Source organism: Tupaia chinensis, unplaced genomic scaffold (genome assembly GCF_000334495.1).
Source record: "Tupaia chinensis unplaced genomic scaffold, TupChi_1.0 Scaffold143602_1, whole genome shotgun sequence".
Taxonomy (NCBI): domain Eukaryota; kingdom Metazoa; phylum Chordata; class Mammalia; order Scandentia; family Tupaiidae; genus Tupaia; species Tupaia belangeri.
In genome coordinates, this window is record NW_006203448.1 from 1,174,901 (window position 1) to 1,188,726 (window position 13,826).

The window sequence follows — 13,826 nt, forward strand, 5'->3', positions numbered from 1 at the left end:
AGGAATCCACCAGGCTGCCCAGGGCAGAAAGGGGATCAGAGAGGGTCACAGGAGCCTCTTGGGACCTGGGAGAGGCAGTGCCAGCTCCTCGGCTCAGCAGCTGGGACTCAGACAGCACCTCGGCCTCTCTGGCTCTTTGGGGCACAGCATCTCTCACCCCCACTCGCCCTGCACTTTCCTCTTCTGCGCTTGGCCACGCTCCTGGCCACTCTGCTCTCGGCTCCTGTGTCCTCAGTTCAAACCACCCTCAGGCAGGTTCAAGGCCAAATTCTCAGGAGAGGGGGTCTGCCTACTGGCCACCAGGTGTCTAGGCATGGGCAGCCCAGGGGCTGTGCAGAGGGGGCTCAACAGGCCCAGGTCCGGGGCTGTGCAGAGAGGGCTCGGCAGGCCCAGGTCTGGGGGCTGTGCAGAGGGGGCTCGGCAGGCCAAGGTCCGGGGGCTGTGCAGAGGGGGCTCGGCAGGCCCAGGTCTGGGGGGGGCTCGGCAGGCCAAGGTCCGGGGGCTGTACAGAGGGGGCTCAGAGCCCCAGTCTGTGGGGCTGTGCAGAGGGGACTCGCAGACCCAGGTCTGGGGGCTGTGCAGAGGGGGCTCGCAGGCCTAGAACAGGCTCACAGCTGGTGAGGGAGCCCTGGTAGGGAGGGCAGTTCTCACAAATGAGGGGTGTGACTCTGGCAGACTCCCAGCCCTCAGCTTGCCCATGACAGACAGGTAAGGGCAGCTGCCCGGGGTGAACCTGTGTCTCAATCTGCCCCTGCAGTGTGCAGGAGTCAGAGTGACACCAGGTTTGGGGGGTGGAAATATAGTTTTAGGGAAGAATGGTTCTCTCATGTTCTGCGGAAGATGAGCTTTTCAGGGCCACAGAGGCAGGCTTATTTCTAGGATAAAGATGCTTTTATCAGGTTCATGAAATTCAACAGTGAGGAGGGAGTTTAAGGAAATTCCTCCTGGGTTTCATTACGCTAATTATCAACATATTTCAGACCACATGGAAGTGCTTTCAAGGGTGTCTTGTTGGGGTTCCTCGGTTCAGAAGGACGGTGCAGGGAGGATGAAAGGCAGGGACGTTGGGCCTAATCAAGGAGTGCAAGGCTCTGAGGCGCCGAATGGCTGGCCCGTCAGGGCGGCTCGGCCATGCGGCCTTGTCTGGGTGCCAGCCGAGGCCTCTCATTAAGCGCTGTCTTTAAATTGCCTGTTGGTTTAGAATCTTTATGGCTTATTTTGCAAGTGGCCACAAAACCTTCAAATACCTAATTTTCTCCTGCTGATCTTGGGTCTGCCCTCCTACGCAGAATTCTCTTGCATTGCTGGTGTCAACCAAGATATCTTCATTTTAGCCATTTCCAAATGGCTTCTGAAATACTTGCTAATAATTACGCCAAGTGCCGTGGTAGAGCAGGCGACGGTCCTTCTCTGGGCCCTGGGACCTTCCCGCCATGATACTGGCAGGACTACCCAACGCAGCACAAATCCAGGTGGGGAGCCAGGCAGCCTGGGTTCAACCAGCTGAGCGGCTCAGCGGACTGGTGCATGCTTGTTTAGTCTGACTCTGAGCGCTTCGCAAGGCCTCCACACTGGTCATGCAGGGAAGGGGGACAGGCCGCAGGGTTCAGGGGCTCCCTGGGGCCATCACCACAGTCGCTAGCAGAGCTTGCCTGAGAGGTACCATGATGCTCCAAAGCAAGAGGAGCCTGGACTCAGGAAGTGTCAGGAAGCCACAGGGCCAGGGGTGCCTCCAGAGTGCTGCGGTACAAGGTAACCTGGAGTTGAAGAGAGCCTGCTCGTTTGATTTTTAGCCATGTATCATGAACTATCATAACAGCACTTGGGAGCAGGGAGATTCATGAGAAAGTGCCCATGGACCCAGCACCTGGACTCCCCTGGCATCACTCGTGGCACCTGGTGTCCTGTTTCACCCTCACCTACAGCCTGCTGCCTCTGGCCCATTTACCGTAAAGCAAATCGGGGCCTGCCCCAAGGTGCAGAGGTCACATGTTGCTCAAGAGAAGCCAGATCCCACATGCAAACCCGGTTTGAATCCCCAAATCCCCAGCCCGGTCAGCCTGAAACGTGGAAGGCATGTGCGTGAGTGCCCCAGGTCCAGCGGCTGGAGGACAGAGGACGGGCATCTGAGAAGGGGCCTATGTGTGACCAGACCCTGTAGGACTCTCCCTTTCTCACGTGCACACACGGGCTCTATCGTGAATACAGAAAAGGAAAATAAACACACCTCGATACCATTTCCTCTCCTCCATGGAGGTGTTAGTTGGTACCTACCGAGGGACTGAGTATATAAATGGGCCATGGTCAGACACGGGTGAGAACGGAACTCGACTTGCAGTCTGCAGCGGCCGGCCTGGGAGACCTACCCATTGCAACAATGGCCAGTCGACACCAGCATACTGTCAGTCAGACTGCTCTCTCTACTGCCGTCTCTACCAACCAACCCACTCGGCCAGGACTTGGTTAATGACCACCAGCTTCCTTAACTTGTGTCCCCTCTTCCAAAGCAGGACCAGCCAGAGAAAGCCAGCTGTACTCCCCTAACCAGCCCCATAGGACACCCAGCTTCTGCTCAGCCCACCCCTGCACCCCAGGCCAACAGCCCCCAGGCAGGGCTGCCTGGAGCCTTCCCTTTGCCACTGCAAAGCTCTCCTTCCCACCCTTTTGCCGCCCCAGCAGCTGCCAGCGGCGAGTGATGGCGGCTTCCGGGCCACAGCAGGCTCAAACTCAGCAGGCCGTGCATGTCTGACATGGATGCCCTTTGTCAACTTGGTTAACTGCAGCCCAGAGCACCCGAGGGCCCGTCTTCTTGGCAGCCTCTCCTTTAAGGTCCTCTGGATTTTCTCCATTCCCTCCATGTGTCTGTCTGGGTGCCACATTGTGGGGTCTGCTCTCTTCCTTCTAAGCCTCTTATCCTGTTCCTTCCCTCCTCTGCCCCATGTCTCTGAACTGCCTGTCTTGCCTCCTCTCCCAGCCTCCAGGAGACAGCTCCTGCTGGCTCCCAACCTGCCATGACCACTCCCAAGAAGCAGCATGACCTCTGAGCTGGGAGTCATCTGTAAGGGATTCGCTGGGCAGTTCATAGGGAGCACAGGCCCAAGAACTGAGCTTCCCTTCCCTCCCAGGGCCCTTTTAGGCACAAGAGGCCAGGGATGGGTCAGACCCGAGCATCCAGCTGTTCCCCTCTCCACTCTCTTCCTGGGGTTCAGATGGGGCATTGAAACTATCTACCAGGACTTCTGAGCAAGCATGGCCCACCGTGGTCATACAGGGACGTTAGGGTCCCTTAGGAAAAAGCCTGGTGACAGGACACAGGCTCATGTCATCCCAGTATGAGGAAACTCAGGGTCAGAGAAGTTAAGTGACACTTCAGGGGACAGGGACTGTGTGGGACCTCCACAGTCAATCCTTGCATTCTTCGAGGGAAGGGGAGGCACTGCCAAGCTTTTCGGGGGTTTTGCTGCTGGTCCTCAGGAGGCTAGGAAGCAGCACCGGGAGCTGCAGCGAGGAGAGGGGACAAGATTGTGACCAGTCCTGTCAGCTTGTCCCTGACTCGCCAGGTTGGGGGTGGGGAGGAGAGCAGCGCAGAGCTCTGGAAGGAGGGAGCGTTTGTGCCAAGACGGTTTGGCAGGGCTTCGAGCGGAGAGGCGCCCCTGAAAGCCCCTGCTGCTGACGTGACACATCAAAGCTGGCATTGAGACAGCACCGTGGCGGGAGCGGCGGGGGCACACTCGGGAGGGGCCCCCTCAAAGCTGCCCGCCTGTCCCCTGCCGTGCGGGCTGCGGGGGGTGCCATGCCCTACCCAGACCTGCTGCCTTTCAACCCGTGTTCCTGCCTGGCTGGCACCCCGGCCCCCAGCCCCCGTACCTGTTTGAATGCTGCCTTCTGAATGGGTGCTGTCAGGGAGGGAAACGAACCTTGGGAAAACAGACTCAGGATGGACACAGTCCCTGCCTGGAGTCAGGAAGGGACATGAGGGGAGAGGAAAGGGTGGGAGGGTGTGTGGGCTGAGGAGGGGGGTGGGGGGGGGGCTGCTTCCTGCCCAGCCCACCTTCCTCCCTCTCTCGCTAAGCTTGGGAAGCTTCCCTGGGTACCTGGGAGGAAATTGGGCCTGGCAGAAATACCGGCAATTTCTCAATGGCCAGCTGTTCAGGTGGCTGAAGCCAGTGGTTCTCCAGGTGTGGCCCCCAGGCCAGCAGCATCTGCACACTTTGGGACTTGTCAGAAACCTGTATTCTCAGCTCCACTCCACACCTGCCGAATCGGGAGCCCGGGGGTGAGTCTCAGCTACTGTAATTTACGAGCCCTCCCAGGGGTCTGTTTCTCACACCTCTGAGTTCAAGACCATGAACAAAAAATGCGGACAGGGCAGGGGCGATGCAGTGAGCACATGGGTGTCTCAGGAGGTGCTAGAGCCAGGGACTGGATGCTGGTGGGTCTCCTTGCCTCTCTGATCTTTCTTCTGTGCACCATCCATCCGTCCTCTTTCTTCTGTGTGCCATCCATCCATCCATCATCCACCCTTCATCCATCCATCATCCATCCATCTATCTATCCGTTCATCCATCTATCCATCCATTCATCCATCCATCCATCATCCATCCTTCATCCATCCATCATCCATCCATCATCCATCATCCATCATCCATCCTTATCCATCCATCCATCATCCATCATCCATCATTCTTTCATCCATCATCCATCCATCTATTCATCCATCCATCCATCCATCCATCTCTCTCTCCCCTTTTGCTCTTGCTTTTGACTTTTGCTGTCCTCTTCATAGAAGCCAGCCTAGGCGTATTTCACATGTATTACCTCATGGACTCCTCACAGCAACTTCAAACTACGCTCTCTGTCTTGTTTGCAGACGAGGCCTGGAGCGTGGTAGCCACTTGTCCAGGGTCACTCAGTGGGCAGCAGGGCCTAGACCATGAGTGTCTGAGCTGACAGCTGATGCAGTGGTCCCCCAGGGGCCTCCCGGGGTCAGTGTCCCTCCATTCTAAAGCTGGCGTTAACCTGGAGTGCCTGATGGCTCAGCCTCCTCTCCCTCCAGAGCCATCTCCACCTGTGAGCCCAGCGAGCTGGTCACCCGGAGTGCCTTGTCTCACCTCCACTCATCGCCCAGCCCAGCCTCAGTAGCTCAGGGGAAAGGCAGGGCAGGAGGCCTCTGGGATGACAATCCAGGGAAACCTAAATGTGCTGAACTTCACCTCTGCAGGGCTTGTCCCGCCCTCCCCCTCCCTCTGAATTGGGGGGGGGGGAGGCTGCTCATGGGGCACAGCTAGATAAGCTATTCAGGGGTAGGCAAAATGGCAGACCCCATACTTCCCCACCCTGCCACCAGAACACAAAGGAAAGCGTGGACAAATCCTGCCGGGTACAGAGTTCTTACTGCACTGAGTCTACGTTGGCAGGACCCAGAGGGCTCACGATCCTGCTCGAGTGGTTCTGTGATGTCCCAGCTCTCTGTCCCCGTAGGTGACAGTGCTCAGCATGCGGAGGCAGAATCTAGTTCCTCCGAACCCTCGTTAAGTGTTGGCTCTGGAATCAAAGATGCAGACCTCTCTCCGGCATCGCTGCAGTGGAGCAATGGCAGGGCTGCTTCTAGCCCTATGAACTTGGGGGACATTAGGAAAGGTGCTTGTGCCCTGGGCCTGCACAGCCCCACTCCGGTGTCCCTGGCTTGGTGGAAGGAGCATTGGGTAATCAGCCGGGCACCAATGCAGCCTATACCTGTGGGCCAGGGCCTGGACGCTGCAGCCAGCCAGGAAGAAGCCCTCCCTGTTTTCCCCGGAGGCTGGTTTGGCCCTCATGTAGCCTGGCATGAGCAGTTTGGGCCGGCCTGGAGCTCTCCCGTGTGGGGGGCTGGGGGCTGGGGACAGGCACTGGCTCTGAGCCATCGAAGGGAGGGCAAGTGGGCTCTCGGGAGCTAATTTCTGGGGGCGGCTCCTAGGCCTTCGGGGCTTTGTTAGGAAGTTGTAGAAACTCAGATGTGAATTTTGGTTGGAGAGGAGGTTCAGAGGAGAGAGCGGAGGGTGGCTGTCCACAGCTCCCTCTGTGCGCACCCCCCTGTGCATGCTCCATTCCCCGAGCCTGGCAGAGGCAGCACTGTGGCTAGACCCGCTGGGTCCAGGTCCTGCCCCTGCTCCTCCCTGGCTGTATAACCCTGGGGAAGTGGCTTACTTTCTGTGAGACTCAGCTTTCTCCTCTGTGACAAAAGGGATAGAAATGGTACGGTTAATGCAGAGTTGTTACATCAAATAAGGTTCTGCTTGGCACAGAGCCTGGTGCATGGCACATACCCGTCAAAGGCTAGGCGCCATTACTATTGCTCGTGGAATGAATGAAAGGACACGAAGTTTCATTCATCATCCATCAGCGGAACTTGCCATGCCCGTCACACTGTTCCAGTGCTGGGGCAGTGGTCTGTCTACTGGCCCATATTTAACAACCAGCTTGGGGAGGGGAGGGGACGCTTACTTGTAGTGCCCATTTCTGTGGTGTAAACACTCCCTCTATGGCCAACTTCAAGTTTCCTTGTGGGCTCACTGAATGTGGAGTTGAGAAGCTCTTGAGAGCTTGTGTGAGCCAGCTGCCTCCCCAGCACACCACGTAGCCGCATGTAAGAAATGATCCCTTTCCTTAAGGAACTTTGCAACTTACTGGGGATACAGAGGATGCCGCGGGTTAGTGCAAGAACAGATCATGGGTCACAGGAAGCAGCACTTCCTCTACATGGGAGGGTCAGGGAGGGCTTCCTGTAGGCGGTGGTGCTTGGGCTGGACTCAGAGGGAACCTGGAGTTACTCAGGTGGAGGTGGGGCAGGACATTCCAGCACAGGCACAGGATACAATGAGCACATGCCAGGGAGAGAAGAAAACCTAAGGGGGGTGGGGAGTGGGGCCGTGGAGGCTGGCGGAGGGCTAGTACCAGATAGTGGCTAGCCAGGGACTTGGAAGACTGCCTGCACAGCCGAGTCTACCCAGGCCCCAGCTCTGCCCATGTGCCTAGCAGAGGTATGCCTTGCTGAGCTTCGAGATGCAAGTTCAGGCCCTCATGCTTTGTGTCCTCTTTCCTGCAGACAGTTCCCAACTCGCTGCTCGTCAAACTGATTCAGGACCGTCTGCATGAGAAGGACTGCAGCAGGCGGGTGAGACCACTGTGTGGCCCCAGCTCTGGCTGGGTGGGGGCTCCATCACCAGGAAAAGGGGAGGGGAAGGGGCGCACTCATCTCTGGGAACAGAGATGACTGGAGTCACACAGAGAAGGTAAAGCAGACAAGCAGGAGCTGGCCAAGGTCAGTCCGTAGGTGTGGGCTCTGTCTTTGTCGGAAGAGGCAGAACAGTGTGGGATCCGGTGTCCCGTCAGGGCTCCTGTTGGACAGAGGTCCCAGAAGGATCTTAGTGGGGGGACGGTTGCAGAAGTGTGGGCGAGTTAGGGCAGCAAGCGAGTGTTGGTGAAACACCATGGATGGGTAGGGGCAGGAAACTGAGACACCTCTCCCCGGAGGCCCTGGGCACAGTGGTCTATAGCCATGGGACAGGCTGCCACGGGAAATGGAAGCATAACCCCCCGCCGAATGGTGCGGGGGCTCGGGATGATTGCCCCTGCCAATCTGTGTACTGGCCAGACCCAGTGAAGCCAAGGGGCAGGAGTCAGCCCCCCGGGGCATGGAAGAGGCTGGAGAATGGGGAGGGGAGGCCCTGGAGGGACCAGAGGAAGACAGCGAGCATGAAGACTAGCTGCCAGGTACTGCCAGGAGCCACGGCAGGGCCTGGCAGGAACCCTGTCGGGTGACACTCTTATTTCCCCCTTTGATGACGAGGAAACTGAGGGTCAGCTGTGGGATTTGCAAATAGTTTCTCCCAGTGTGCAGTGTGTCTAATCATTCTCTTAACAGTGTCTTTCACAGAGCAAGGGTTTAATTTTTTTTTTTTTTGAGAGATTTTCACTCTAGGGCATGTGCGCTCGCCAGACAGACAGAGAGAGACATAGAGACAGAAAGCGAGAAATCACCCCCCAGGGGGGATGGTCACGCCGCAATCCCTTCTCCTCCATTCTCCTCTCGGGATCTTGGGCACGCACGCATACGCACCCAGCGTGAGTTTTAAGCCACCGGGTCTGGGACACGAACCGCGGTCGACTACGTGGGAGTCCAGCGACATAGCCATTACGCTAACTGCTGGTTCCCAAGGGTTTAATTTTAATGAAGTTCAGTTTATCAGTAATTTGAACATCTTTACACTTTATGGTAATTTAGTCCTTGTGTGTTTTTAGTATGTATCTTTGTGTGGTTATTTCTTAAGGAGATGCTCTAGTAATTACAGTCTATGTGCTTACCTCTTCAGTCTGTTTATCATGCTGTATTACTTTTTAGTCGGTGCTCTGGTAATGCCAATATATTGGGTTGTCGGAAAGTCATGATGCATTTTTCTCCACCAACGTCCATCATGACTTTTCCAACGACCCAACCCAGGCTTACCTCTTCAGCCCACTTACACTCGATACTGTACCATTTCAAGACGAGGGGACAACCAGGTCGCATCTGTCCTTGTGTATCTTCATTCCACGACGGAGCCTGTCCAATGAATTTTCATTTTGGTTATTTTCTTTCTCAGGTCTAAAAGTTTCATTTGGTTCTTTTTCTGTCTTCTGATTTTTTCTGAGACTTTGTCTTTCAGCTAATTTACTAGTGGGCATTTCGTATATAAAGCTGCTTTAGCGTCTCTGTCCAACCCGAGTCACCAGCGGAGTGGAGCTGTCTTGGTGTCCCCAGATACTTGTCGTATTGTTAGGAGCCTCTGGGCCTCACTGCAGTCCTGCGATGAGAGTTGGCATTTTGACTTCCTGGCGACTGATGCTGTCAGGTTCAGGCTGCGCGTTCCAGCCAGGCCCCTCTGGGTATGGTTTCAGTGCCGCCCTGTCCACGCAGCCCTGTGCTGTGTGCGTGCCACTCAGGGCGACCTGGGCACAGCTGGGCTGCGTCTCTTTCTCAGCACCTTGGGAGCGCTGTCGAGGCCAGGCCCGTGTGCACAGTGAGCTGTGAGTCCATGGTCAGCTTTATTCGGCTACTTTCCTGAGCTTCCCTCTCCCGCATCTCCCTGGAAACTTCTAGTTCCCTGCTGCTCATCTTTTTGGTCTTCTGGCCAGAAAGCTGGGGTTTTATTTACCCCATTCTGCCTTATGCTTCCTGTGATACACCCAGGAACCGGGCCTCGTGGCAAGAGAATAGAGGAAAAACGAACAGGCTCTGCTCCATTCTCCTGCACCTGGGGTAAGAGGTCCCCTCCCTCAGAGTTCCGGGTTCCCCCAGACCCCGTGTGTCACTGCTGTGCTACCACAGCGGCAGCGGGGTGCCTGGGGCTGGGGTGTGAGCAAACAGAAAAGAAAAAAGCCCACAGAGGGTTCCCGCACTCACTCTATGTATCGTAAGTCCCTTCCCATCCTCCTCCGGGTCCTCTCTCTGTTCCTGCCCGACGCCACTCTCAGGTTTCAGGCGGTCTTAAGAGCGGGCCTGGAGAGACAGGGGGTGTGGTGTGGTATGTACAGTTCCGGTCTTCTTCCCAGTCCGCTTACTGCTATGCGCCTTTCCAGGTCCTATGAATAGCTGCCCCCGTGCATGTACTGGGGCTGCTTTCAGCAAGAGCGACGAGTGGGTGCGTACATCTGTGTGTGTGCATCAGTGTGTGCGTGTTCACCTGTGTGTGTGTGCATCTGTGTGTGTACATCAGCGTGTGCGCATCTCTGTGTGTGTGCATCTGTGTGTATGTGTATATCTGTGTGTGCACATCTGTGTGTGTGGATCTGAGTGTGTGCATCTCTGTGTGTACATCTCTGTATCTGTAAATCTGTGTATGTGTGCATCTGTTTGTGTATGTGTACATCTGTGTGTGCACGTCTATGTGTATGTGTGCATCAGTGTGTGTGTGCATCTGTATGTGTGGGCATCTGTGTGTATGTGTACATCTGCATCTGTGTGCATCTCTGTGCATGTGTATTTGTGCATATGTGTACATCTGTGTGTGCACATCTCTGTGTATGCATCTGTGTGTGTGTTCATCTCTGTGTGTGCACATCTGTGTGTATGCATCTGTGTGTGTGTTCATCTCTGTGTGTGCACATCTGTGTGTATGCATCTGTGTGTGTGTTCATCTCTGTGTGTGCATCTTCATGTATGTATGCACATCTCTGTGTGTGTACATCTGTGTTTGTGTACATCTGGGACCTGGAGGCTTACTTTCTCATTCTCTCTCTCTCCCTCATGAGTGCATGTGCCTTGTAGCAAGTTTAAGAAATAATAATAATAAATAAAATAATTACTTAAAAAAGAAAAAAAGATACTCCTTACCCCAGACCTCCCACTCTGGCCGCGTCCTTGACCCTCCATTGTGGTCGGGGTGCTTGCTTGGACTGGCTGCCTTGGTGCAGCAGATGCCAGGAGCTGAAGCCCAGCGGACCACAGGGAGGCAGAGGCTCTGGGGCCCAGGCAGGCAGGAGGATGAGCAAGCCCTGTGTCTCTGCTTGGACCTTCCCCTCAATGGAGGCCTGAACTGAACGCATCTGTGCTGAGCCCCGGGCACTACTGTGCCTGGCATGTCATCCACCCTCACACGACCCTATGAGGCATGTTGACACTGTAGTCCCACTTTACAACCGCAGGGTGTGAGGTGTGCTCAGGAGCAGCAGGTCTGGCCAATGTGGACCCAGCGTGCAGAGCACACCACCAGCTTTAGCTCATGGGCGAGGGGCCACGCTGCGCAGCCCTGGCAGAGAGCTCACGGGCTGTGCAGAGCCTGTCCACTCCACTGTGTCCATGCCACACCTAGCCCCCACATGTCCCTGCGTCACGCGATACCTTCCATGACCGTCATTGCCAAATGCCGTCCTTTCCAACCTCGGAACAGACGAAGCAGTGCTGTTCAGTTAAACTACTTTTCCAAGTCATTGCGTCTCAACATCGAGTGTTGCCGGGGTAAGCATTCAGCCTAACACCTAGGGACGTGGGTCTCGGGGCTGGGCTGCTGAGTGGGCACTCTGCATCCCTCCAGTTGGACGCCATCCTCTTGAATACAACATGCTACCCACTTTCTATTCTAAAACGTAATGGTGGCACATGGCTTAGATAAGGACCCAGCTGGCCTGGGCTGGTTCGTTTCTATGATTTAATTTCTGTATGTCGCTGAGTATCATTTTGGAGGAAAATATGGTGGTTCTCTGTGTGAGTTCAACTGGGTATCCCAGACTTGCCCTTGGTGATCTAGAGTAGTCTTGCGAACATACATTTAACTTGAGTTTATTTAAAAGCTCAGTGTGAAACCTCTTCACGTAGTGCACCTGCAGTGTAGACACAGAGCTAAATCAGGGGTCCCAAGTCATTGCCAGTAGCTACCACCAGCATCAAAACGATGATGACATTTATTATTAGTGTTATTAATAGTACCAAGTACTCAGGAGGCTGGGCAGGAGTATTGTGTTAGAGCAAGACCCTAAGAAAGTAATAATGAGCCATGAGATCAATGATACGAGTTGAGCATTCCTTGTGCGAAACACTTGGGACCAGAAGATTTTCAGATTTTGGAATATTTGGGGATGGGACCCAAGTGTAAAGAACTCATTGTCGCATGTGCACTGTACACCTACCGCCTGAAGGCAGCCTAGTCCGTGTATCTGAATGGCAGCATTGGCTGTGACCTGTCCCCTGAGGTCAGATGTGGAACTTTCATCAAGTTGTCACTCACGGAGGTTTAGAGTTGGGATACTCAGTTATTCTTTTTAGTTATGTCACATGTGATTACATTGTATTATAATAAACGTGATAAAATATTCTTTTTTAAGAATTATTTTATTTAACTTTATTCATAATTATTATTGTTTTTTAATTTGACCAGAGAGAGAGAGAGAGACAGAAAGAGGGAACATGAGAAGGTGAGCCTTCAGGTCCAGGACTCGAACTGCGGTTGGCATATCCACCACCCCACCTGCCAGCCCCAAACAGATAAGAAAATATGCTATTAATAGTTTTCATTGTGGCGATTTCTATGGTGGTGGCAGTTGGCCAGCCGCCTGGCCTGGCATTTTACCCGCCACGTCACCCTGTAGGTGCCCCTCGCTCTGTGCAGAGGCCGTCATTACTGTTGCTTTACCGTCCATGGCTACCTCTGGGAGTAGCACGCAGCACCAGGGCTAAGGGCTGCGTCCACTGAGCCCTCCCAGTGGCCCTGTGCAGAGATTGTGCCTCCTTGTGAGGTTCCGCAGTGAGTTCCGGAACTGGGATGCGAACGAGGCGCCGTGTTGTGGGTCGCTCTGGTCTTCTTACAGAGGCCTCAGCTCATGGAGGTGGCGAGAGCTCCATTTCTTCAGGCCTGTTTCCCCGTCTGCAAAACACTGAGACTGGCCTTGAGCGCCGAGCCCCTCTGGCCCTGCAGTTCTGTGATCCCAGTCGTGCCCTAGCCGTTGTTACCTGCAGAGGAAAGAAATCGCTCCTTCAATTTGTTTTAAAATTCCTTCTAACCTTCAAGGGGCATTCAGTACCTTTTTCATCTCTTCCCGGTGGAGACAGGATTTCAAGAGTAAGAGGTTAGGCTTCTAATTATGTGCTTTGGTTGTTCAAAAACAAAACAAACCTTCATCCAAAATAAACAGGCTTTCTTGCTTTTATGGAGAAAAATGACACATATGCATATTCATTTATATGGTAATTATTATTATTTAGCTACACAGGGACCAGAATTGGTAATTTAGAGTGCAGAAAGAATGCAGGGAATAGTGTTCAGGGAAAAATAATGCAATCATAACCCATCAGGATTCTGTAGTTAATGCTGGCTTTTTTCTTTTCTTTTCTTTTTCTCTCTTTCTTTATTTATTTTTGGTCTAATGCAATCTCTTTGAAGAATTTTTTTGAAGTGACCATCAAATGCATTAGAGAAAGAAAAATTAGCACATTCTACTGGAACTATCAAAGGGGGTGGCTTAACATGTTGGGAGACCCATTAGCCATTCCTTAGGGACAATGAACTTTTTTGTTTTTACTTTACCAGAGGGCACATCCACTTGCCAGAGAGAGACAGAGAGATAGAAGAGAGGGAGAAGGAGAAAGCACCCCCAATAGGACATGGTCATGCCACAATCCCCTTTCCTCCATGTGTCCATCCTAACAGGACTTTGGCACACACATTCACCCGGATGTTTTCCAGGCCCCCGGGCTGGTCATTGGACCACGCAGTTGGCCACGTGGGATCCTGCTCCCTTAGTCACAGTCCACGGGGCTGGGAGGAAAGCTCCATGCCGCAGGGCTCCTGAATTTTCCTGGACTGCCGTCGCTGTGCCTATTCCGCTTTATTTGGGTTACTAAGAACCCTTCCTTTATTTGACAGCTAACGCGTCTCCCTACAGCACCCACAGGTGGCCTGACTGGCCTGCAGCTCAGCGTCCCCTCTCCACCCCTCGTCCACACCCTCAGTGCCTCAGGCCCTTCAGTCCTGCTGCTCTACCTGCCCCCGTCCACTCAGGACCTTGGCACTTGGTAGTAGACAGACTCTAGGGTGATTTTCCACCTCCTGAGTGAGGGCACGGTCATGGGATATGGAAAGTGAGGGGCGTCATTCCTGTGGTTAGGGCACACTATATACGATGCGTCTCAGCAGACTGGGGGAGGGGCCAGCCTTGCTGGCATGATGAAGTAAGCAAGGTGTTGGTGAAGCCCAGCTGGGTGGTCTCTGGGAGCCGCAGGCAGCCCCCACCCTCTAGCCAGCATGAGCCGGAGTCCCAGCCATACAGCAGCCGGTCAGTGGGTTCTGCGCAGCCTGTGTGGGGAGGGGGCGTGC

The 13,826-nt window shown here is 54.3% G+C and overlaps 1 protein-coding gene across 7 annotated transcripts in view; it reads left to right on the forward strand.

Moving 5' to 3' along the window:
• Positions 1–13,826, forward strand: part of AK8 (adenylate kinase 8) — a 147,421-nt gene that overhangs the window by 18,962 nt on the left and 114,633 nt on the right. For all 7 annotated transcript variants that reach the window (XM_006164314.1, XM_006164315.1, XM_027766637.1 and 4 more), the window contains one exon: positions 7,085–7,153. In XM_006164314.1, coding sequence (XP_006164376.1) covers positions 7,085–7,153 — 69 coding nt within the window. The remainder of the gene's footprint in view (positions 1–7,084; positions 7,154–13,826) is intronic.